A 24,768-nucleotide genomic window follows, 5' to 3' on the forward strand; every position below is an offset into this window, starting at 1 on the left:
GACTGGAGGAGCAGACTGCGCTGCGAACTTTCTCAGGCTAAGCGCCGTGAAAGTGGGTCGGGTCGAGCGTTTAGATCGCTCCGCTCTCTTTCGTCTTCCTCTTTCTCTTCTCGTTTCGTTCCGATCAGCCGTTTCCGTCGAACTCCTCTTCCACGAGCTTTTCCGAACTGGTCGGCTCGCTGTCGCGGCGCTCGTCGCGCGACCCGTCGAACAATTTCGACGCTTTCAAAAGTTTATTCGGCTATATAAAGCACGTGATACAGCTAGTTGGGAAGCAGGGTGCTTCGGTCCCGAGTCTACCCCTTACGGAGGATATTCCGCGACATATGCGTACGTGCGCGAAAGCAATATGCAGGGGTAAGAGGGAACGCGTTGGAGCGAGAGCAGAAGGAGACGCGAAGCAAAGCGGAAGGCACGTGGAAGCGAGTAAGAGGGTAGACTCTGAAACGGGATAGTCCGGCCACAGCTTGCGAGGATGCGAGCCATCCACCGCACCCCACGAATGTTAACGCGCCGCATTAACTTCGTATTGGTTAGAAACGCGAGCTCCAGCAATAATTCTGATAACGCAGCATGTTGTCGCGTTGGACGGCATACCAAACGGTAGGTAAACGGTTCCCCTTATGCGAAAGACGCCCGCCACTTTTTCCCCTCATCCTCCCATACCTTTGCTTCCCGAGAGGGAAGAGATTCTTCGCTCTCCTTCTGTCCACCTTTGCCCTCGAAAATTCTACCACTGTCGGCACGCGTTGAACAACCGATATATGAAATACCGATAGCTATGTATATCTACCTATCTAAAGATCTACGTAATCGCAATTCTGCGACAACTGTACGTTTCGAGTAGGTAAAGTAACATAGAACTCGTCGTAAACTGCAACACGATGGAAGCCGCATGAAAATTTCATATCTACCTTTTTGTCGAACGCGGTAAGTTAACCTTGCAATTTCGAAGCACTCGGTCGTCGTCCTCCAACAGCCGTGACGCACTTTTACCCCGGATAAGGGGTTCTTAAACAAGCCCATGTACCATCAAAATTCCCCAGTACCTATACCTACTCTTTCGAGGAGCGCGATGTCGGAAGAAGACGATTTCGTGAGATGTTACCGATCCGTAAACGCAAGGGTAAATGGTCGTTAATAAATTACTTAGGTAGATAGATACTACATTATGAACAGTTTCGACCTCGCTGCAATTTCCTCGTCAACTACTTTCTCGTTCATTGCTTTCTCGTTCATTTCTTCCAACGCATTGGAAAGAAGTTCGTCGAAGAGTGAGACAGTTACCTGCCACCTAATAACTGTGCGCGGTGATCGCTAACTTTACATATGTAGGTACCTCCCTACGTAGACCATAGACACAGTATATTTCTGGTGACGAATGAGAGACGAAAGCTGAGACGCTCGTAACAGAGAGAATCGTCCGATCCGTAGCAGCGACAAACGATAGGAAAAATCGAGGTAAAGTTCGGCGAGTCGGAAGAAGTAAGGAAACGAGGTGACAGAGGAGAGCGAGCGAATGTTGGCAGGAGTGTGTAGGCTGACACGTAGGCGGTTATCTCGTTGCCGTGTGTTCGCGTACGGGTTCTCGCGAGTGTGTAGACTCGCGACGAAATTGCCTGGCCGAACGTCGAACGAAAGTTCGGGCAGAGAGGAACGTGGGTGTAGTCCGAGAGCGTGTAAAGGTGGAAAGGCGAGTGTGCGGTCGCGGTCGGAGTCGGTGTCGAGGCAACCGCATGCGCGCGTTACGAAGGAAAGAAGGTAGCTCGTAGCCAGCCAGGAAATCTATCTCGCATCGGCCCCTTCTCCACCGCCGAGACTTTTGCTTACCGCCCTGTAATCATCGCGAGTCAGTGGCTGCGGCCGCTAATTATGTTTCATAACACTTCTTACCCCTACTCTAATATCCACTCCCTTAAGGGCAGCTCATCATTTATTTACATCATATTCGTCCCGAGGGATAACGCTACGGCCTCCGTGCCACGATTCTCCTCCTCCCCCTCTTCCTCCTCCTCCTCCTCCTCCTCCTCCTCTTCCTCCTCCTCTTCCTCCTTCTCTTCTTCGTTCGCGCGATCGTTCGTCAGCGTTTTGCGCGACCGCTCCCGAGACTTGCCACGCGGCCAATCAATTTATCGACTAAAACTACGAAAGGATGTCGAGTCGAAAGAACTCTATCGTGCTAGAAAGAAAAGGTGATGCTTTCGTAAACTGATCGGAAAATGACAGGTTTAAGAAACGAGAGAGTACTCTCTAATATCGATTATCCAGAAAGTTGTGCTTGCCAATTGCGCCCTTTTCGCTCGTTTTCGCTCGTTTTCGCTCGTTTTCGCTCGTTTTCGCTCTTACCTCTTCACATTGTTCTCTTGGTTGCGCTTTCGAGGAAGAATGGCACGTCGCGACGCGTCCAGCGTCGCTTCTAAACCTACGGATCGTATAGCCGGCAAATTGCTGGCACTTCTGCAGTCGAGCGATTAAGTGGTTTCAAGCGATATCCTCCGAGAAAATTGCCGAGGCGGAGAGACCGGGGCAAGTTTTAATTAAGGTCTGTCTTTCCACAGACTTTTCGGAGACTGTTCAGCAGAAGCATGCGTTACGCGCGTGACGGGATTTTTGCGAAGTAAAACTCGAAAAAAGGCGAATCAGCAGCACTCGTAGCTACCGCCGCTACGAGCTGGCTCTGACGCGCCACTGCCTCCAATTTCAAAGATCGTGTTCAACTCGTTCTGCTTTGGCACGCTCGACTTCCGTCTCTCGCTCGAATATTTCTTTCCGTTTGTCTATAGCACCAGTTGAACACGATACGAACGAGTGCACCCGCGGCACTCGTCAAAGACATGTTTGCGCCTATTTCGAAGCGGTTCGATCGGTTACGCGAGCCTGCCGGGTCGCGTTACCGAAACCTTTCCTCGCAATATTATTAAATATCGCGCTACCATCGTGTACCGAACGCGTCAAAATAGGAGGGTAAAGTCGGGCTCGTTTCTGATCGTGTTCCGTGGTAGCCGTCGATCGAGTCAACGATCGAAGAAAATCAAATCGCGAAGCAAGCACAGCTAAATGGCTGATGTAATCTGAAGTTAGGTCTACGTACCTATGTAAATTTGGACGCGTTAGAAGCGCAACGACACCTAGTAGGTATCGTTCAATGGACGCGATACTTATACCTAACTAAATATTTCGTAGAAGTTGTGGGGATTCGCGTCTATGCGATTCTTCTAAAAGTGCAGGGAATTGTTGAAGCGTGACGAGACGTCTTTCGACTCGATATCGAAAGATCGGCAACGTCATCGATCAGATCCTTATGACAAAACGTAGAACGAAAGAGTGGTCGTCGTGAGCAACGAAAGACGGGAATAAGTGCCGCGTAACCGCGCGGCGATTTGTCCGGATCAGCGTCAAGCTAAGCAGATTACGCGTTCTCCCCAAACGAACCGGCAACCCCGAGGACACACCGTGGCGATCGAGTCGAACCCTCCCGCCGATCCATTGGGAGGTCCGAGACATCCTATCGATGACGAAATCGAGAAACTTCCCTCTTTATTTATTTCACTAGGATTTTCGCAAGTCCGAACCTCGTGCGTCTCCCCATATTTTCGATGGATTCGTTAGATGGTTGGGTAGATATCTACTTTTCCAAATAATTCACGATTGAACATCGAGTTGGCGACATTCTCTTAACGATTATCCACGACCTACGATCTGGCAGCAGTCGAACCCATCGATGATACAGTGTACGATTATGTTTTTGTAGACGCATCCGTGCCGGTGAAGATTCAAAGGTGCCAGTCGAAGAAATGTAAAGATACATAAAGCTATACGAAACAGGGGTAAAAGCAGCCTTCTGCTTTGACGCTTTCCTTTGAAGTGGCTTTACACGGACCGCGGAGTATCATAACGGATTCACCTGATCGTAATGTCGGCAATAACTTTCTGCGCCTACGACTTTCATCTGGAAAAAGCCATAGCATGGACCGGAAAAGAGTCGAACGACCGGAAGCGTTCATCTACTCCTTTGATTCCAACGTATCTCCAAACCCCCGTTGACTGAAGATGCGTCACTGTTTTTCGAAGCAACTTCTGTCGCGAATCGAGTGCATTCGAAACTAAATTCTAATTGGTACCTACCTGACGATCCTCTCACGATTGCTCGTAAGACACAGGGACACCTGTATCTACCAAAACTTCACGTTCTTTTCGCTTCGTTGAGAAACTGAAAAAGAGGCGAGAGTTTGACCGAGGAGGCACGTATGTACCTACATGCCATCCTACCCGAATTGCGGCATTCTATGCTTTCCAGCTGATTTCTGCCGCGGCCATTCCGAAAATTATAATATTTATCTTTCACGGATAATAACAGAATTGAATCGCGTGAAATTTCTAACTCGTAATAATATCGCTGCCCATTCTTTTTATACATCTTAAAACGTATAATTACGATAATCTGCCGATGATATCGCGCGCCGTGTATCGCTACCTACGTATTTAGCGCGCACAGGCAATTTCCTGCTTTATTATAATAATATCCGGAGCAATCTGGCCCCTTCCTACAGGCCGCTGCCGCTGCCGCTGCCGCTGCCGCTGCCGCAGCCGCCGCGTACGGTGGAGCTTTTTATTTTCGAGACACGCCGCGCCGCTTCGCGTCTTCGTTAACCACTCGAGTCGATGGTCTCTTTCGAATCCGTTCCGTTGGCTGCGGACGCTTCGCGAAGCGCTCGAAAAGATCCGGAAATCGATAAGATGTACGCGTCGACGACGAATCTGAAATATGTAGACCGAGAAGAGGCAGAGGGAAACGCGTAAGATAAGAGGGACACGTTGAGAAAACTGTCGCGTGGTGACAACGCCACAGAAAAACGGGTTCTAGAATAGAAGTAACCTATAAGGCACAATGAGAGAGCGAACATTCGTTGGACGCGTAATTGCGAACCTACTTGGATGCTGCAACGCACCAGTTGAAAAGAATCGGCGTGAAATGGCGGAAACCGCGCCTATCTATATGTGTGTAGGCAACGCTAATCGAGAGTCTGTTACATAATCGAATACGAAATAGAGAATCTTTTTGAAACGCTAAGATGGCGGGGCAACATTCGGATTATTGCAGGAAAGAGAAAGAAAGAGCAATAGAGGAAGAAGTGTGCCTGTCAGCAATTGCCCCCTCCCGGAAGAAAAAATGGCAGCTGGATGCCGCGTACCAAACCATAATGTCGTACCACCCTTCTTGGTTACTCGTCACCGCGCGCAGACGGGCTCGCGAGAGGGCTCTCGAGGGCCGGCGAGAATCGGGAGGCCGAGCGTGGCGAAAGAAACAAGCTGGATGGAAGAAAAGAGGAGGGTCGAATAGAACGTGCCAGTTGTCAAACGAAGAGAAAGAGGGAGGCACGTACAGAGCACCACCACCACCGCCATCGCCGCCACCGCCACCGCCGCCGCCACCACCACCTCCACCATCACCACCACTGCCACCATCATCACCGCCGCCGCCTCCAGTGCCTTCGTCACCGCCACCCACTGCCACCCACCGCCAGCCAGCGCCACTGGCATCGCCATAGCCGCCTCGGTCACCGGTATTACTGTTATTATTATCATTGCCGATACGAGGAGCACACCAGCATTAGCGTCGACGTGGTTGGTAGCGGAAAATCGGTAGCGTACCAGCGACGAGCGGTAACGAACAGAAAGCGAAGAACGAACGCAGAAAACAGATCGCGCAAATCGATGAACGTAACGTCGCGGAGCCAAGAGAGCGTAGAGAAGATTTGGTAAGCTGTAAGCGAAAGTAAGAGCGCGGGTGTGCGCGGTGAAAGAGACAGCTGGCTGCCGGTTGAAGATCGCGCGGGGTTCGAGGGAAAAGGAGGGAAAAGGAGGGAAAAGGAGGGAAAAGGACGGAACCGATGTAATAAGGTGGTCGCGGAGTTGATCCTGGCGAGGGAAAGGTCTACGAGGAGGGAGGCGGCAGGCGGAGCCGAGTGGTGATCGGTCGGGCGGAGCTTGACTCGGGAGAGCCGCCTACCGACCCACCGTCGCCTTCTCTCCCCCTTCGGGAATCGTCTCTCACCCCGTGGACGGTGGCGCGCGCGTGCTCCCTCCCGCCTAGCGGCGGCGCGGCGGCAAGGCGGCGAGGCGGCGAGGCGGCGAGGCGGCCACAGGGTTCACGCACACCACGGGTCCCTCCGCGCGCGCTTCGCGCGGACGATCGAGCTCGAGAGCCGTGCAGCGCCGGGGGTGGGGGCCGAAACGAGGAGCCGACCGCCGGTGGCGCGGGTCAGTCTGTCGGGCAACCGGTCGCTCTCTCGTTTCTCGCTCTGTCTGCGCTCTCTGCTCGACTCGAGCGCTCTTCGCGAACCGCGACGCGATCGAACCCGAGTTGTTTCCGTCGTTTTCGCCGTGTAACCGCCAGTGTCAACCATTCGCCACTCTCGCGAATTCCACAACAAACAGTGTCTCTCGCCGTCGTCCGTCGCGTCCGTCGCGATGCACACGAGGACGCCTGTGCGCCCGCTCTTCGCCTAGCGTCGCCAAACCTCTCATCTTTTCTCCCCTCCGGGGCAGCAGCTTCGGTTTCTCTTAATCAGTTGTTCAGTTGCTATCACAATCCGCCGGGGCGGTAGAGAAAATCTTCCGGGAGGATGTCGGAGACTCCTCCCTGGAAGGTCGACGAACTAACGACCTTTTCCGACACGAGCAGGTCTCACCAACGAGTGTTCCGCGCGAACCTATCATTCTTCTTCCTTGGATAATAGCTGTCAGGGGCGCGAGCTGCGCGAGGCAGAGCGCGAGGTGATGTTGCTGGAGTCGCGAGGCCTCACCGGTAGGAAGAGAAACGGATTGACCCTGTCTTCGTTTGGAATCGGCGGTGGCGGCGGCGGAGGAGGAGGAGGAGGAGGAGGTGGTGGAGGAGGAGGAGGAGGAGGTGGAGGAAGCGGAGGAGCCGAAGGAGGAGGCGGTGGAGGCGGAGGAGCTAGCAGCGAAGAGGACGACGAGGAATCTCGACATCTGTTTCTTGGAAGAAAAATGCAGGCCGAGGGCACCGCCGCCTCCACGGTGTCCACCGGTTTGTCGCCCGGTTGCACTCGCGACGATGGTGACGAGAGTTCCAGCCCTTCACCGAACAGCAGCCTTTTAAACAACTTGAACAACAACTGTAACTCGAACCGTCAGTGCGCCACAGATTTTAGCATAGCCGCCATTATGGCGCGAGATTCCCGTCAACAACAACAGCAGCAACAGCAGCAGCAGCAGCAACAGCAGCAGCAACAGCAGCAGCAGCAGCAGCAGCAGCAGCAGCAGCAGCAGCAACAGCAACAGCAACCGCAACAGTCGCCATCGGCAGCATCGCAACAGCAGCCTCAGCAACAACTTCAACAATCGCACCTTCATCGTCAATTGCAGCAACAGGCCGTCGGCGGCGGCAAACTGCATCAACACGGTAAGTGTCGTCTTCCTTCTTCGAACTTTAAAAAGCTGCTGATTGCGACTGTCCATTTGTACCATCCTCGTTGCGTAATAAACGCAAATTGACCAAGAAGCCAGATGTCACTGTAGTCCCTGTACAGACGAAATTTCTCTGTACCTCGATGATGCCATTAACTCTGATTGCCTATGTTCTACATTACCTTATTCGACCACCTGCGATATCGGATAAAACGGGGGAAGAGAAAAACGAGGAGGAAGAGATTTGATAATGCGTAGAAACCCTTATCGGCCTGTAGCCGATTGTACGCTACAGGTAATATTATCGCAGAACGTTGAAACTTCGTAATTGCCGACGAGAATGAAGTGTCAGCAGACTCGGTAATACGTAATTCGAAAAGTCGTTTTCAATGGATTCACCCAGATATGCGCGGGTGGACGCGTTGAGAGACTTGCCGCTGAAAGAAAATCTTTGGCAGACCTATGATGTATTTGGGATTGAGTCGGCCTTTTTCGTCTAGGTTACTCCGCGAAACGGGATCGTTTTTGCTCGAATTTCTCACACCGTTTTTTGCTCTCATCGCATCGCTGTTTCGTCTCACCTAATTGTAAGAAGCAGGAAACATATTTGGCTCTTCTCGTAGCAGAGTGTTTGTTGTAGTTTTTACGATAGGTATCACGTTCCATCTGCAGTTAGGAACTGTTTGTGGGACGCGGACACGTGCGCGACTGTCGATCGAGGAAAGGACGGAAGCGAAGCGGTGATTTCGATCGCGAGGCAAGCGTTTCTTGCGCCAATTTCGGTGGCCAGCGAGAGAGGGGAGAAGGGGAAGGGAGAAGGAGAGGATCCAGTTGTTAATGAATTATTTAACGGGCGAGGTTCTGAATGAAGCGACACGTTAATTCCTCGGGCGAGAAACGGTCGCTGGTCGGCGGTCGTTTCGCGCGGCCAGGTGAGGTGTCTCATCGGAATTCTGGAAACGACCGTAGCTGCTTCGCCCAGCCAGACGTCCGTCCGAACGAGACTCGGCTCGGTGTTTGGTTTCATCATCGCGTATCTTGGACGCCCGCGGCGAATAATCGCCCACGAAGATTCTACGCGGACAAAATTTACGGTTGCCCACGGTGCAATTCACCCACGGAAACGGACCGTCGTTCCCAAATAAACTTGGGTAAACGGCGCGATGAATCGACCAACAGCCTCTCTCTCTCTCTCTCTCTCTCTCTCTCTCTCTCTCTCTCTCGCTCGTGTGCGTGCACGTGTGTTGGACACGCGCTCCTACTCCTCTCCGCCCTTTTCATCCAATCACCCTCCGCCCCTCCCTCTCCTCCTCTCTGCTTCCCATTCAGCCACCCCTGTCCAGGAGTTCGCCTAGGCCGTCAACCTTTGCACGCTCCCAATTGTTCAAGAAATTGCAAATTCTCTGCTTAGCTCGTTCAGCTGTTTCTCCAGGAGTCGATCTGTCCAACCTTCGAAGCCGAGCCTTCGTACCTCCGCAGAAGAGTTTCGCTGAAGCGGGAGAATTGAGTTTCGGTGGTACGTTCGAAAACGTAGGTGGCCGTGTGGCGAGCGAAACAGGGCAATCCATAGTTAAGCCGTCGAGAGGTTCGGACGTACGGTAGCCTGTATCCACGAGGCCACCGGCAACGAAAAAAATGTCACGCTCGAGTATAGGGTTTCGTCGGAGTGTCAACCGTAATAAATAGCCAATGACTTAGTTAAGCGAGAAGCTACGACGCGGCGTGTCGACCGAGCCACAAGTTACGACCGGTCGAAATCTGCTCGGGATCGATTAACTAGCAGCCAGATGGAGAAGCCGAAACTACGGGGGTCATCTCGAGACAACCGGAAAACACATACATATGTACGTAACGATCTTCCCTTCTCGAACCCTTAATCCTTCTTCCCCCGAAGCCGAATTTCACCAAATCTAACGAACCCGTGAGAATAGTTCTGACATAACTGTAAGATATCTAAGTACAGTTCTACATTGAAATCTGTTGCACAAGAAAGTATTCGGTCGGACTCGATAACGAATCAGATATCCGTGTGTATGCATCGTAGATGATAAAACATGCAAATACTTTTGTAAATATTTTAAAAAGAAAAAGGTAGGTGGAGTGGCTCGATATCGGCGATGTTACAGCGAAAAGATAGCGACCTGACGACCAGTAGTGGATTAACAGCGCATATGTAAACTCGACACGAGAACAAGATGATTAGAACGACAGCGCGTACTCGTGCGTTACTTTTTCTATTGCGCCGCCTCGCGTCGTCTCGCGTCGCGTCGCGGAGCGTCGCGGCGCGTCGCCTCGCAGCGACCTACATACCGTTTTGTTCTCCATTTACTTCGGCCGATTTGCAATGTAAGCAATCGTTGACACAACCATTGCATCTGCTTCCCTGCTTCGTATCGAGTCAGATGCCTTGCCGCGATAAACGATAAGCGAAGGCACCGATAAGTCGCGACGAATCGTTTCTGGTTCGGTAGGGTCGGGCTAATTTTTTTACCAAGGGAATGAACAAATTTTCAACGGCAATAGTTTATGGGGAACGGCTCGATTCATTCTTCGCTTGAGAAAAACAAGTTGGACGGCGATGTAAGATTTACGAAAAGCCTGTGAATTATTTTTAGTTCATTCATGGTCCAATTTGTATGATTAACGACGCGACGTTAGAATTGTCATACGTTCTAAAAACGAGAGAGCACGAAAAGTTCGTACCCTATTAAACAGTACGATTATCGTTGCGTAAAGCTCGCTGTTCAAAGCGGCTAAGCAAAGCAACGGACATTGAAGCGAGGCGATATGGTTCGTTCAGTCAGAATTACATAGATTGTGCACTGTTACTCGAGTAAAACCGATCGGTAGCCAATTAGGACTAGATACGACAGTGAAATGTCATGAAAAATGATGATTTCCTTTCCGGCGTACATCGGGTCGGTGACTCGTGCTCTTCTTCCTTTACCACGTGGATCGGTGAAAACTCGAGGCACTAGGCATAGTGTGTCGTTGTCACGCATAAACAACAATATTTTGAGATACGAGCCGCGAACAACGTTTGTTAACGCCTCGGTGTCGCGTTGATGCTCGTTTCGCGGCGATACCGAAAGCGCGCGAACACGCGGAGGCGTCTGAATCGTTCGCGACGTCGTTTCAACTTCCATCGAACGAATATACCTTCACCCTATCCTCGAAGAAATCGCCCACTTTTCGGTGCATCGCGTCGCGTCGCGTCGCGTCGTATCGCATCCAGTGAAATGCTATCGACCATTTCACGGACAAAGTACTCGCGTGGGAATTCCATCGAGTGCAATCCGGAGAACCGTATCTCGTCACGGCTCGATTAATTTACGTTTCACGAACAAACAAAGTACTCTTTTAATTACCTGTCGACGGATTGATCGATCGGCTAAAGCTTCTCCGTCGCAATCAGATAACGTCTTGATGCTTCGACTTGCCCCGCTCATTTCAGGCTACAACTGCATAGTTTAGAAATGCGATGTGAATTTTTCGTCAAGTCAAACGTCACCGAAATATTCGAAAGCGTGTGCTCGACGGAGCAATTACGAGATAGCAAGAAAAATAAGGGAAAGGAACCGATTGTCGTATCCCAGTGGTGAAATACAAAGGTCGGAAATGATTTGCTGATGAACGAGGAAGAGACTCGTAATTGTAGCAGAGATTGCTGCGATTATCGAAGACTGGTCGATTATCGGTGTCGATATCGATAGGAATCGCGTTGTTTGTCGAACATATAGAGCAAAGTTTCGTCGCATTGTGTTGCGTCTTGGGTCACAGTCCGACTTTGCGCTGTTCGGAGATTTCTACCTCCCAACGACGCCCGTAATTCATCTCGCGAACGTAGTTCTCGCTCGTAAAATTGTCTCCGTTGCTGGACCGAGACTTCCGTTGCACTGGTTTGTATACCTTTATCGTTCGATCGGCGCTGCGCGGCGCGGCGCGGCGCGGCGCGGCGCGGCGGTTAAAAATACGCTCGATGGAAAATTCGTCCTGTTTTGTTTGCGCAGAGAAAAGGAGGAGATTGGCAAAGGAACAAGGTGGTCGGTTCGCGTAAATATCGTCGAGTCGAGATCCAGAGACGGTCGGTCGCAAATTGTGAAGAAAACTCACGCGGAAATCGCCAAGACTCGCGGGCAGAGGAGAGGAGCAGCTCCGTTTGGCGAGGCTGGGAGCTGCGTGTCGTAGATCGTGGGAGGACATTAGCGGTGGGACGCGTTTCAATCTGTCCTGGTTCGCGCGCGTCTTTGATCCGACGCGGGCGGCGCGCACTCGCAACCGTAACTCACTTGACGAGGCCGGTCGTAAACTCGGTAGAAAGTCGGCCTCAGACGCGTAGCCACCGACCATTCCGACGACTCGTCATCCGTTTCGTCAGTCGTTTAACACCGCCGTTCGCCGTGTCGAATAAAAATACGCGGATGACAGACCACACATCGCGCTAGCCTCTCTTGACCGACCAATTAGCTACCACGACCACGCGAGGCACTTGCCTCTAGGCAATTATTCGAGACTCAACCCCTCTACTGTCTACCCCCTCTACTGGCCAGATTTTTTTAAACCAACCTCGACTACTTCATTCGACAAATTTTATCTACTTCTGTAGGTACTCGTCATCGCGACGGTTGGTTCGTTCGTTCGTTCGTTCGTTCGTTCGTTCGTTCGTTCGTTCGATCTTCTTCTTTCAATATGTTTCGATCGAAACAATTATGGTTTACGGTTTATATCGTGTAACTGTCGTTAATCTTGAAATAATCGATGGTCTTGAACGAGAATAATAAAGAAGCTGTACAGGAGAATTGAAATCCCTCTCTTTCCCTCTCTCTCTCTCTCTCTCTCTCTGTTTCAGGATCAGAAACGAAGAATCGTTTTAACGAGCGAAAGCACTTTTGAAGGTTGTTAAGGATGAAATTGCATTTAACGAAATACCTACATGCGAATTCTTCAAAGCATCAAGGTTGAAAATCTCGTGCGAAAGTAGTCGGTAAAATAGCCAGGATGCATTTGTTATTAATTTATGCGCGATAATTCCGAGTTATCGGTTACGCGCACCTGCCTCTTCGCAGTGGTGGTGAAGTTCGTCGTTGCGCGGAAGAAGTCGTTCCGTTTCCATTCGATGTTTATTACACGCGTGACGGATGACAATCTTCGGGCAAGTCGATTTCCACGAGCGAATCACAGTCGTGGACAGTGTCGTGACTCGTTGCCGATGCACGTTTTTCTTTGCGAAAATCGCAAACTCGTGTACCCCTCGTAATCTCGTCGAGTCGTTTAGCGTCGCCGTAGCTGGTGGAAACCGTAATAAACTCGATAATGGCTGGTTAGGAAAAGGCGAACCAGTAGGTACGGCAGGTGCCGGCTATCAATTTCGCACCAGTGATGGCTCGCGCGAACAAATTAATCGCTTTCGTGTCCTTTAACAGGCAAATCCTAAAACGATAGATTCGTTCGGTATTCAAGCTGTACGTTTCTCTCTGCTTCGTTCTCTTGTCGACGATAAGGCGACGAGAATTGTACTTTCCAGTAGGTACGTGCATAGATGACCGTTTCGCAGAAAATCAGAAGCGAGTCGTTGGATAAACTGGCATAGGTACACTACCTATCGTTGAGAGGTGAAATAAAATAATAACGATCGTGGTGAGTAATAACGTTAAAGTAAAACTTCGGTACGTCGTAAGTGGATAATTAGCCTTTTCCAGCCGTTACCGCGGCACGTTATTATCCTCGTTCACCAGGACGCGACTACCTCGCTCTACTGAGAGAGGGAGGGAGAGAGAGAGAGAGAGAGAGAGAGAGAGAGAGAGAGAGAGAGAGAGGCGGGGAAGAAGGAAGAATTCATCCCAGGTTCGATCGCATTTTAGTCTCGGTATCGCGAGCGCGTAAAAGACGAAGGACGCGATATTCGAAATGAAATGCAAGAAAAGCTCTTTCGCCGAGCGGGGGCGAACGCCTTTAGACTCAGCGTGATCGCGTTTACGCAATCGAATGTTGGGGCTGACCGGTAATTAGCGAAAGAATCGACGCGACTGTGTCGTAGAGCATGGTTCTCGCAAGAGTGACTGGCGAATGGTGCGTCGCGCCGCGTCGCAGGACATTAGCGACGACGAATTACCACTTACAAAGCGGCAGTCTCGCGATGCTAGCCTTAGTCGTAAAACGTCCACGAACGGTCTCGTGGCCAACCGACTCTGTACTTTACGTTGCACTTATCGCTTGCAGCTGGAAACCTTTCAATATACCGAGATACCCATGAGATTATCCGCACGCAACTCGACGTTTCCTCTCGCCACGATACCTACGATGCCACAATTAATTACCGCCGTTACATCCATTTCTTCTGTTTCGAACATTCTATAATCTGACTGACTCTCCTCTCTACTCCTCCCCCTCTATCGAGTAAGAGAAACGATTGCTCGCGTTAATTGGGTTAATTTATCATTCCGCTCGATACTACCGGTCGTGCCCGGTGGAAAGAAGAACGTAAACGATCCTACCGCGGTAGACTGCGAAGATGAAATGTCTAAGATGATTTTTTATCGACGTAGCAGATGTTTCTTTTCCTTGAATTTAGGTTAGATATTGATGTAGATTGAAACTGAAATGAAAGGAATATTTTTTTCGTATGCGCTTCAGAGAGGGAACCCAGCGTCTCTGGCGTCGTCCGTGGGCCCCCCTCGATTCAGGAGTCCATCGTCGCGGAAGACGATCCGGAGACGGATGACACCGGAAGCACTAGCGGCAAAGCTGCTTCCCCAGTCAATCCTCTTCTTCAAGAACGATCCAACTGCGAAGAGTTGAGGCATGTCGTCTGTCATCTTGAGACGAAAGATTTGTGGGACAAATTCAACGAGCTGGGTACCGAGATGATCATCACGAAAACCGGAAGGTAAGATTCTTTTCCATCAACCGCGTCTATACGATTATCGGGCATCTACGTGAATGCTCGGAAGTGGCTCGATTCGGTCGATCACGAACATCTTTACACACCTTTACATCCTAGCTCTGCTCTACCACCTATCCTGTATGCGTATCGCGAATAGGACGGATTTTCTACCGTTTTGTAAATCCAATTGATCCGTAAAGTCCAAGTTTATTTGTGACCGCGTTTCGAGAGAAAGTTGTAGGAAGAATCAGCAGTTGATCTATTCCTACGAAGCCGGAGAAAACTGACAATTCGCGAATGGCAAAATTTTGCATGGATATGCGTTCGTTGGCGATAGTGATAGCGATGTTGAGATAATTCGCAGAATAATGTAATCGACTCGCAAGAGAAAATCGTAGAGTCGTAAAGTAGCTATTCGAACAAGTACCGTACGTCACCGTTAAAGCTGAAATTATACGGGGCGAGAACGTAGGAAGATTTCCTAAAAGGGGATGGAAGCGCGTAAGAGAAGTGGCGCGAAGGGGCGAGAGGGGGCGACAAGGGATGAGAAGAGAGGGAAGATGAAGGCAACGGCGACGCGGCGAGCGCGCACCTAATTGCCCGCCACGACTGCAACATCTACGCTCCTCCCCGACGTTCGGAGGCTCTCGAAGGGGATCCACCACCCTTGCAGCACTCTTAGTCGCGCGTTAGTAATTAGATCTGCGTCGCGCCGCTGCTCGTCGCTTCAAACGTCGACTTACCGGTCCTCTTTCTTTCGACCCTCCGCGCGACCCTCCGCGCGACCCTTCGCCGCCACCCTCACCGCCGCTCGGAACCACCCTCCTTTCTCTCCTCGTTGCTCTTTGCCTTCTTCGATGTTATTTGCACAAGACTTAAAGGGGCAGAACTCGAGAGCCGTCCTCCCCTCCAGCCCACAACCCTCTTCCCTTACCTCCTATTCCGTTCTTTCCTCCTTGCCAGGAAATCTCCCCTCCCACCGGCTACTCCACCCTCGTCCTCGATATCGGCTGGAGATCGGGCTCTCGCGCAACTTTGCGATGTGGGCGTGAACGAATGCGAGGGGGGATTCGCGAAGGTCTGAAAAAGCTTGATTCGATGCCGAATCGACGAAAATTCCATGAAGCGCTCGCGAGGAAAGAAACGATTTTTAGGAGAGGAGCGAGGAGGGGAATCGAAAGCGCCTCTCGTCCCCCGTCCAGGCCTTCTTCAATTCATTAACAAAGGACGGGTTGATAAATAAAAGCATTACTCACACTCGTGGCGCTGGCGGGATGAATGCATACCGAGTCGACAAGGACCGAGGAGAAGACGTAGATAAGATCGGCGGGTGTCCCCGCGTTTTAGTGGTCGAGCAGCGGGGGGCCCGACACGGTATTAATGTTTGGCCTCCGAGGCAAAACATTCGCGCCAGGACCGAACCTCTGCCCCCTCGGAGCCCCGTTAACCCTAAAATTGCCACGGACCTTTTCCAACCACCGATCCTATCCCTCAGATATCTCTCTCCTCCGCATCACGCCGCGTCGCGCGACAATTTCTCGAGCGTTCGTTCTCTTCTTGCGAGCTCCTTTCTTTCGCAGGAGAATGTTTCCGACGTGCAGGGTGTCGTTCAACGGGTTGAAGGCGGACAGTCGATACGCGGTCCTGATGGATATCGTTCCGGTGGATAACAAGAGATATCGGTACGCTTATCACAGGAGCTCCTGGTTGGTAGCTGGGAAGGCCGATCCTCCGGCACCCGCGCGACTCTACGTGCATCCGGATTCGCCTTTTACGGGAGAGCAGCTTCGAAAACAGGTTGTCTCCTTCGAGAAAGTCAAGCTCACCAACAACGACATGGACAGGCACGGGCACGTGAGTATTTTTCCATTCGATATTTTAGTAGTCTAACGATAAGCTCGAGCGAGACTGTGTCGCCTAGATAGCAGTAGCAACGATGCCGCTACCTTTTTCATACCGTTCCAGCGGCTCTCCAATCTTCTAGTTTCCGCTCCTCCGCTTCAGTCGATAAATAATCTACTTTCAATCGACGGTCATACCCAGCTGCTTATTACGATAGGAGTTAATACGTTTCCTCGATTCCGCATCCACTCTGTTCTCTATTGGTCCGTGATGTTTGCGAGACCATCCTGCCCGGGTATTCGTTCCTCTCCGGCAGCGGCAGGATCCTTAATTCATCGGATGAGTGACGTAAATAGGAACTCCGATCGGACCAGCCATTCTTCACGGTGCTCATTTTGTATTCAGGATGTTACACGCTGCCAGACGAAGGCAAAGTGATTCTTTTGACTGGTAAGCGGGAATGCCTCAGAGCAGCCAAGTGCTCCTAATTCGTACGCTTTTTCTTCTCGAGAGATCCGGCTGTATCGCCGATCTATCGTTCTCTCGTTCTCTCGATCTATTCTTGCCGAGGCACGACGAAAGCGAGCTCCACGGACGGAATCTTTTTCTTCGTGTCCCTTCAACCCCCCGACGATGTTCAGAGAATGACGTTGATTTTTCCAAACGTCATTCCATCGGGATCGATCCGACTTGTCCCGTTTCAAAGTCCTCCGAAGACAGTCTGGTGTGTGGCGTTTACATTTTCCGCGGTCCGCTGAAAGCACAGGGCCGCGCAGCATTGCCTTTGTTTGAAACGTTCAACTCGTTAATACGGTGCCTCGTTCGGTTTATTTGCGAACGGTATCCCTGAAAAAGATGAGCCACCGAGCGACGACCGGTAAATCCTCTTATAAATCGTAACGATTTGCAGCTGGTGCTGAACTCGATGCACAAATACCAGCCGAGGATCCACCTGGTGAAGAGACCGGATTCGGGCACGGCCAAGCCGATAACGGACCTCGAAAAGGAACCTCACAAGACCTTCATATTCCCGGAGGCCATATTCACCGCTGTCACCGCCTATCAGAATCAACTCGTAAGTGTTTCGCTTTGTTTCTCGCTACCGCTTTCCCCCTCTTTCCCCCTCTTTCCCCCTCTTTCCCCTCCCTTGGTTCCTTCTTGAACGATTCCTCACCGTCGCCCGTGTTCCGAGTGATGTCTTCTTTTCTATCGACTACACGAAACGTAGATATAAATTGCCTATCCGTTTGCTATGCATTCGCGTGCCTGAATTTACGACTGCACGTACCTAGTCAATTTCTCAACTTTCATCCCTTCGTCTTCTAGATCTGATTTACTCGAGTCGTAGCGTCGCGTCGTCCCTCTTTCGTCCCCGTCTGTACGCGCATTCACGCCAGATGCCCCGTTCGTTGTGTATCGGTTGCGCGACAAAAAGGTTTGAACGGAGCTGTCGCTAACGAGATTCCGTTTCCTCTCGGAGATTGTTGGTCGAGTCGCGAGGACGTCGAGCATTACCGTATTTTACGATAGTCGTTTAGGGGCGAGTGCCTCGTGTGTGGTCTGGCTCGCGGCTCGTTTGCATTCCTCGAGCGTCGCGGTGCCTCGCTCCGCGCCGCGACGATCGGATTTGTGCCTTTCGCGGACGACAATGGACCTTCGTAGCGGTCGTTGATCGCTGCTGCGACGTGCCAAACGGTCGCAAGAAAAATAGGAGAATCAGCCGGTGCTTGAAAGCTGAGCGTCGCGCGGTTCCGTCTTAATAGAGAGGGAGAGAAGTCGTTTCGATGTAAAGAAAACCGAGGCAATCGAGCGGTTTGAAAGTGCTAACGGGTGGTCCGCTGACGACCCACCCTCGTCGTCTGCGACACCGCGAGAAAACGACGCGGCTGTTGATGACGATGATGAGGTGCGAAGAGATGCCTCGGCAATTACCTCCAGCCAGTTCCTTCCCTCTCCTCCCTTTCCTTCCTCATCCGCCGCGCGTCCCGCGCCGTCCCGCGCCGTCCCGCGCCGCAGCTTTGTCCTCTCCCTTCTTCCTCGCCTTTTCTTCGACCTTCTTCCCCCTCGTCGTTATCGCGCATCGTCTTCGCGTTACGCCTCGCCCGTTCTTCTTCCCTCGTCTTTCTGTTCTCTGGCTTCTGGTGAAAGCGACGAGAAGCGAGAGACTCGTGAGGTACGAGCGAACTGGAACTGAGTGCAGACGAGGAAGTCGGTAAATGTTAAAAACCGTGCGCTTTCGTGTCTCTTCCACTAGCGATTCGGAGAGTAAGCGATTCGAAGTAGGCCGTACGATATTATAGTAGGAGTCGCGATCTCGTTGAGTCAGTTGAGCGGCCGTCTCGAAATTCATTCGTCGCGGTACACTCGTCTTTCCTCTCCCGTCGCTCGTCGCTCATCGTCTTAGGACGATGTTGCCCTTCGGCTGGTCCTCTTTGTTGTGTCGTCTAAGTCGTTTACGTCGTCGTCGAAGGGTGCGCTCGTTTAGCAGAGAGCAACGTCTTTTTTCCCCGACTGCCACTTCCCGTGCGCGAGCTGCCACGTATCGTATTAGACTGTTTTTGCCTTCTTCTTGTCCTTCCCTGCCGACTCTCGTAACGACCTCTAAGGCTGACTCGATTCGTCTTTCTCGCTCGTATGCGTCATAATTCATAACCTAACTGCCCCGTCCTTCTTCCCTCTGGCCACGCTTGCCGCTGCTATTTCTCCATCCGTTCTGCCGGCTCCTTATCGCCATCCGATGTCGCCTCCTTTGCCTCCCCTCCACTCTTTCTTCCTCTCTTCCTCCGCTTCTCTCCTAATCGTTTTACTCGTCGACGCGACATCGCCGCGCCGCTGCGCCGCTGCGCCGCTGCGCCGCTGCGTGCGTCAGTTACTCCAATCGTTTCGATATCCAATTTTACTCTTCTCGAAACATCAGTCACCTTTAAGTAACGATCGATGGTCCCGACGAAAGGATCGATACGGTCAGAAGGGAAATTTGCCAAGCGATATCGAATTCGATCGCGAGACATTGTTTTAAGATACATAGGTAGATACTGTTTACGTTCGTCGGAGCAGAAGGAAAGCTGGAAGTGCGCCAACACCTCGGAACGAGATATATATGTATACGTAAATTTCTCTCGGCAGCGTCGAATGACACGCGATAAACGTCACAGACACGCCTCTTTCGGGAGATCGTTAAGACGTTTCAAGCTTTCCGTGACTTTTACTCATCCAACGGAGATTGCATCTCCGTAGTTTCATAGACGAATGTGTCTTGTCTGCAACAAAATCGACGCAGCCGAATAGGCCTCCGGCGATAAATCGTGCTTCGGTATTTGTATACGTACGCGGTGACTCTGCACTTGAACTCATTATGCAGTTGTTTGCCGCTGAAGCGGGGGGATACCGGTTCACTGGACCGTTTCACATTTCGTGAATTCTGGAGGGAACGAACGCGAATGATTGGGACGGAAGATTGACGCGGCGAGAAAAGGAGGATCGAACGAAAGCAAAAGGCAGAGGGTGGGGAAGAGAAGGAGAGAGAGAAGGAGTCGATGGTTTTAGTGGCTGCAGGCGTCGGCGTCGGCGTGCAGGAACGAAAGAAAACATAAATAATCGCGTTCAAATGAGACACAGTGGCTCGGAAGCGGGAAAAGAGGGCCCCTCTGGAAGCCACACACGGCGGCTCTTGCTTCGTCGCGTCGTCGTAGTTGCGATGTGCACGTTTCGAACTATATATGCTCGAAATATAGAGAAATTTTCCCTCTCGAGCTACGTCTCTCCAGACGCTCCCTCGTGCCGTCGTTCGCGTTAACGCGTCGATCGGGAGACTCGAGAAAAGTTAATCGCGTTTATGGTAGGCGATGTCAGCAAAGAAAGTATGTAAAAGAGGCAGAGCAGAGATGGGAGAAGGGGATAGCGAAGGGATAGAAGGCGAAGAGAGGCAGAGCGTGACAGCGCGGCACTAAATACCGCCTCGCGCGAGGGGATCCCTTCTTCGATGAGCGCGCGCGTCTCTATTAAATCTATTATTAGTAAGGAGCCGGGTGCGAAAGCATCCCTTTCAATTACCCGCAGCTTCATTTTGCTCTCGCGGAGCTTCTGCGGAGCTTCTGCGGAGCTTCTGCGGAGCTTTTTTGCCAATTCCGTTACTCGCGAGATGCGTTACTCGAGCCGAAAATTCGAAAGCTGCGGCTCGAGAACGAATTGGTCAAGTTCCCTCGGGTTCGAAGAGAGGCCTGGAGAATAGGTCCTCTCTCAATTTTCATCGACGCTGCGCAGCTGGACGATAATTGGGTACCTGTCCTTCGATCAGCAAACGCTATCTGTCGCGCTTTTGTTCGTTTCCGCAGAAAATTGCTTGGGCTCGCTGCCGCTCGAAATCGCAGAAATTTTACGCTTCCAGGTATCGCGTGACGCCTTCTTCCGTTTTCAAAGGACGGTCGGTAAACGCAAAAGGGTAACGACCTCGGTTGAATCGGCGTCGGGAAGAAAAATCTTGGGTATTTTTTCGCGGTCTTTCCGTTACCGCGCTAGCCCGATATAGAGTAAAATATCTGGCGGGACACGCAGCGCTGGCTGGAACGATTTATTTCTCCCGGCAATAGTTTGGCATCGGCCGAGAGAGAGGAGAAGAACGGTGGGAAATTTATCACGACCTAGCACTCGCCGCGAGTGCCGCGAGTACCGCGCGTCCACCGTGGGACGTTGTAAATCGGTCTGGGAAGTGGTCCAAGCGTTTGGTTGGCCTGTGTCAACGAAATCGTATAACTTCGACGGGGCCCATTCCTGCGAGCAGCGTCGCTCCTTTTTACCGCGCGATTCAGATACCATACCAAACAGCTCGTCCACGCGATAACTTATGTTCGACGAATGTTCGTTCGTGGCGCGGCGAGAAAAGGTATGTCAGTGAGAGTAGAGTCGTGTCAGCGATGATAGGCGCACTGGGGCGAGAGTAAAATGAAGCGCACGATATCAAAGAGGAAGTTTCGCGCAAAGTAACAGGCCTCGGGTCCGTTTCAAAGACGCGGTCGTGATATTAGCGTGGTAGGTAGCGAGAAACGATCGTAAAACGAGGAGGTGAACTGGCACGAAAAGGGCGCGGGAGGGGGAGACGGCGCAGCGCGGAGGTCGAAGGGAAGAGCAGAGCAGAGCAGAGCAGAGCAGAGCAGAGCAGAGCAGAGCAGAAGTAGCTAGACGACGAAGAGGACGGTGGCGGCGGCGGCGGCGGCGGCGGCGGCGGAGGTGGGCCAGATGTTTGGCTAATGATGTCAGCGGAATCGTAACTAAAACCGAGGCAGCTCTGGGCTTAGCGCGGCTTAGCCTCGGCTTTGAAGGAAAGAGTCTTATTACCAGGCTGCACGTGCTGCTCGTGAGCGCGAAACCGTAGGGTAATTGGACCACCCACTTGACACCGACTCTGTCGTCCCTCTTTTTCCTCTCTTCTAACCTCTCCATCCCAGCTTTCCCGCCTAGGTCGACCTTCCCTTCCACACTACCGGATCCTTTTACCAAATAAGCAAATTCGCCGTTCTAGCTGTCGAACAGTCTTTCGAAATTCATCCGAACGAGAGCGGCGAATGTCTGTACGATTTTAGGGTTGTCCCCCCTACTGCGTCTTCAACCCCTGTCACGCGTATCTCCGCCGCGGCGCGAAACGAGTGAGTCGGCCGAGAAGGGCCAAAGGTCACCGAAGGTTTGCGGAAGTTACGGGAAGGGTTCTGTCATATCCGGCCAATTTAACGCGTACAGTTTGACTGAGGCCACCTGTGCATCCGTTGCGACGCTGCGACGTGGGTGGCCAGTCGTCCGGATGGGTAACGCGAAACGCCCATCTTGGGGCGCGCAGACGTCTTACGATTAGGGTGGATTTCCGCGAGGGTGTCTCAGGACCTTGTCGACTTATCGACAACTATCGACTATCTGGACTCCGGACTATCGCGATGCGACCTTCGTTTCTGAACCTTCCAGTCGTGTCGCGCGTTTTAAAATGCAGGAACTTCCAATCGCGTTTGCGCGTCGCTGAACAATTCTCGAACGTTGAAAACGAGATCGTCCTCCGCCTCCTCCCCTTCCCCTTCCCCTTCCCCTTCCCCTTCTCTCCCTCTCACGATCGGTAGATACATGATTTTCCCGCCTTCTTCTAATTTTACGAGCCGTTGACTTCCGATCGATGGAACGAACCGTTTCGAAACAGCCGGTCGTTTTCCGCCACGCGTCGTTCCGCCATCTGGTGACGTAATTTCCGAGGGTCAGGGGGGGAGAGGGAAAGAGATAGACAAGTGACTAACGAGCGTGGCTCCACGTAAGATCGTGAAATCTGCAACGGTGGTGAAGTCGTGTGCGTCCCGCGAATCGTCTCTGTGTTCTTTCTGTTTCAGATCACGAAGCTTAAGATCGACAGCAATCCGTTTGCCAAAGGCTTCCGAGACTCGTCGCGTCTCACCGATTTCGAGAGGTAAACACACCTTTGAAATCTTTGGAGAGCGAAGGCATGATCGATGATAGATGTCGGTTGAAGGAGGAATCGATCGATTATCAGCTAGGCGCGTTTTTCGGCGAGGAGAAAAATGCATAATGGAGCAGCTTCCCTTTCAGGGAGACGATGGAATCGATGCTGGCGGAACAGCAGTCGCTGAGGTTTCCTCATCGGCTTCCGTTCGAGATGGATCAGCTGCAGGCAGCCGGCGCGGTGAGCAACCTCAGCCTGGAGGAGAAGGCGCTTTGGGCGGCGAGGTCTCAGATGTTGCTGCGGGCAGCGGCGGCGGTCGCGGTCAGCCCTTACGCGCAACTGGTCGGCCCGGCTCTGGTATATCCTGGTGCTTCGCCCGCTGGTGCGAGCCATCAGCAGCAGCAGCAGCATCAACAGCAGCAGCAGCAGCAGCAGCAGCAGCAACAGCAGCTCGGACACCTCTGGTGGGCTTCCTCGATAGGGCCGACTCTTTTCGCTGCTGCTCATCACCAACAGCAGCAGCAACAGCAACAGCAGCAGCAGCAGCAGCAACAGCAGCAGCAGCAGCAGCAGCAGTTGGCAGGTTCTAGCGCGCAGAATCCAACGACGACGAGTCCAGCCGCGCCACGGCCCCTCTATCCATCGGCACTGGCTCTGGCGCACCATCGATTCTCGCCTTATCACACCGCGGCCGTTCCCAAGTCCTCCACCCCAGTCGGAGCTTCGCTCTCACCCGTCAGGAGAGCGACTCCTTCTCCCACTGACAGCCTCGGCAGAGACGTTCACGATCTCTCGCCTTCGTAGTCTCGCCGTCGCGTCGTCGAGGCTCGATCGCGCGACATTCCCCGCTGCGGAAACCTCGGGACCATTTACCGTCGCTGCGCGACCTTTCCGTCAGCGATGGGAAAGCCCGATCGTGGTTGCCCGCGACCAAACCTCGGAGAAACCACGAAACGCGATCCCTTCTCGATTTCGAAAACAACGACCTGGAAGGTATCGAAGTACCGATACACGGTCGAATCTTGACTCTCATACTTTGTACCATATGTTTCCAAGCAGTTGTATCTTGAATCGCGAGAAACGCGTAGCAGATTCGAGCGCGTCGAAAAAAAAGACGCGCACTGTACATACGTACGCGTATCTAAATGTCGCACGTATATACATTTTTAGCTATACATACGATACAATTGTATGGCAGCGTCTAATGTATATAGCTATACATATATAAATATACATAGGCATGAAATTGCAAATCCTAGAAAACATCGGCTCCGTTCTTGTAACATAAGTTGTATATTTCGTATCATGACTTATCGTTGTCGTTATTTATGTTTCGGTACCGTACTATACGTGGTAAGGCGCAGCGTGACACGCACAGGCAGGCGATGAGAAGAAAAACCGACCAAGACGTTTAGGTGTCCGAAACGTAAGAGGGTCTCTCGAAAACGGAGAAGGCACGCGTACACGCCTTGCGCCTTTTCCACGACAACTTAATCGACGATTATTAATGCGACGGCGATTGCATTAGCGTAGAGCGTTATACCATTGATGCTTATGTTGTGGGAATACATAGCTATCGCTGTGCAAGCTGCTCCCTTGTAAATAGACCCAATAAACTCTTATACCGATCCTGCCTATTTCTTCGTACAGTCCCAACGTGTCCTCTCTTCTCTTGTCCATTTCTTGGACGTGGTGGTTAGCTGCTGTCCGATGAGAAGAATTTTCTTACGGTTTCATTCGAAGCAGAATTTGTCGCGTTAAGCCCCGACGGTGCTCTCAGCCTTGTACTCGGTTAACCGAGTTAGTTCGAGGGTGTATTCTCGAGCAGCCAGGCGATTAGATAACGAAGGATGTTCGCAGCGTCGCAAATCTCCGGTGGAGAGGGTCGAGGCGAAAGGTAGGTAAGGCAGAGGAGCAAGCCGAAAGTTTATCGCCTCCTCGGAAGCAGTGGACTTGGAATATTCACGGATCGGCACCGGTGGCGTTTTAATGCGAAACGAAGACATTATAAAGCCATTAGCCGGTGGCCGAACCGGGTCCGACTAGCTCGTGGCCGGTTGCGTGCGAATACGCGCATCGACCTTCTTTATTTGAATACATAAAACGTTACGACTTACGAGCCGATTCGCTCACCCTTTATTTTATCAAGCTACGCTAGGCTAGTCTTCTTCACCAAATT

The 24,768-nt window shown here is 51.8% G+C and overlaps 1 protein-coding gene across 3 annotated transcripts; it reads left to right on the forward strand.

Moving 5' to 3' along the window:
* The first annotated feature begins 6,287 nt into the window (after positions 1 to 6,287).
* On the forward strand, positions 6,288 to 23,529 carry LOC143178866 (uncharacterized). 3 transcript variants are annotated; one of them, XM_076377777.1, is made up of 6 exons: positions 6,288 to 7,426; positions 14,065 to 14,317; positions 15,895 to 16,168; positions 17,067 to 17,231; positions 22,519 to 22,595; positions 22,724 to 23,529. In XM_076377777.1, the coding sequence occupies exons 1-6, from the start codon at positions 6,781 to 6,783 to the stop codon at positions 23,391 to 23,393; spliced, it is 2,085 nt and encodes a 694-aa protein (XP_076233892.1). In that variant the 5' UTR covers positions 6,288 to 6,780; the 3' UTR covers positions 23,394 to 23,529. The 3 variants fall into 3 exon arrangements, with proteins under 3 accessions (XP_076233892.1, XP_076233893.1, XP_076233894.1); XM_076377778.1 differs by having other exon boundaries at positions 22,736 to 23,529; XM_076377779.1 differs by lacking the exon at positions 22,519 to 22,595 and having other exon boundaries at positions 22,736 to 23,297.
* The last annotated feature ends 1,239 nt before the right edge of the window (positions 23,530 to 24,768 follow it).

This window comes from Calliopsis andreniformis, chromosome 5 (assembly GCF_051401765.1).
Source record: "Calliopsis andreniformis isolate RMS-2024a chromosome 5, iyCalAndr_principal, whole genome shotgun sequence".
NCBI lineage: Eukaryota > Metazoa > Arthropoda > Insecta > Hymenoptera > Andrenidae > Calliopsis > Calliopsis andreniformis.

What these genes read in the sequence shown, in the direction of transcription:
- LOC143178866 (XM_076377777.1), top strand. Translation starts at nt 6,781, where the DNA reads ATGTTGCTGGAGTCGCGAGGCCTCACCGGTAGGAAGAGAAACGGATTG. An exon ending in ATCATCACGAAAACCGGAAG is followed by an intron (nt 14,318 to 15,894) that starts GTAAGATTCTTT and finishes TTTCTTTCGCAG; the next exon opens with GAGAATGTTTCCGACGTGCA. An exon ending in CGTCTCACCGATTTCGAGAG is followed by an intron (nt 22,596 to 22,723) that starts GTAAACACACCT and finishes ATAATGGAGCAG; the next exon opens with CTTCCCTTTCAGGGAGACGA.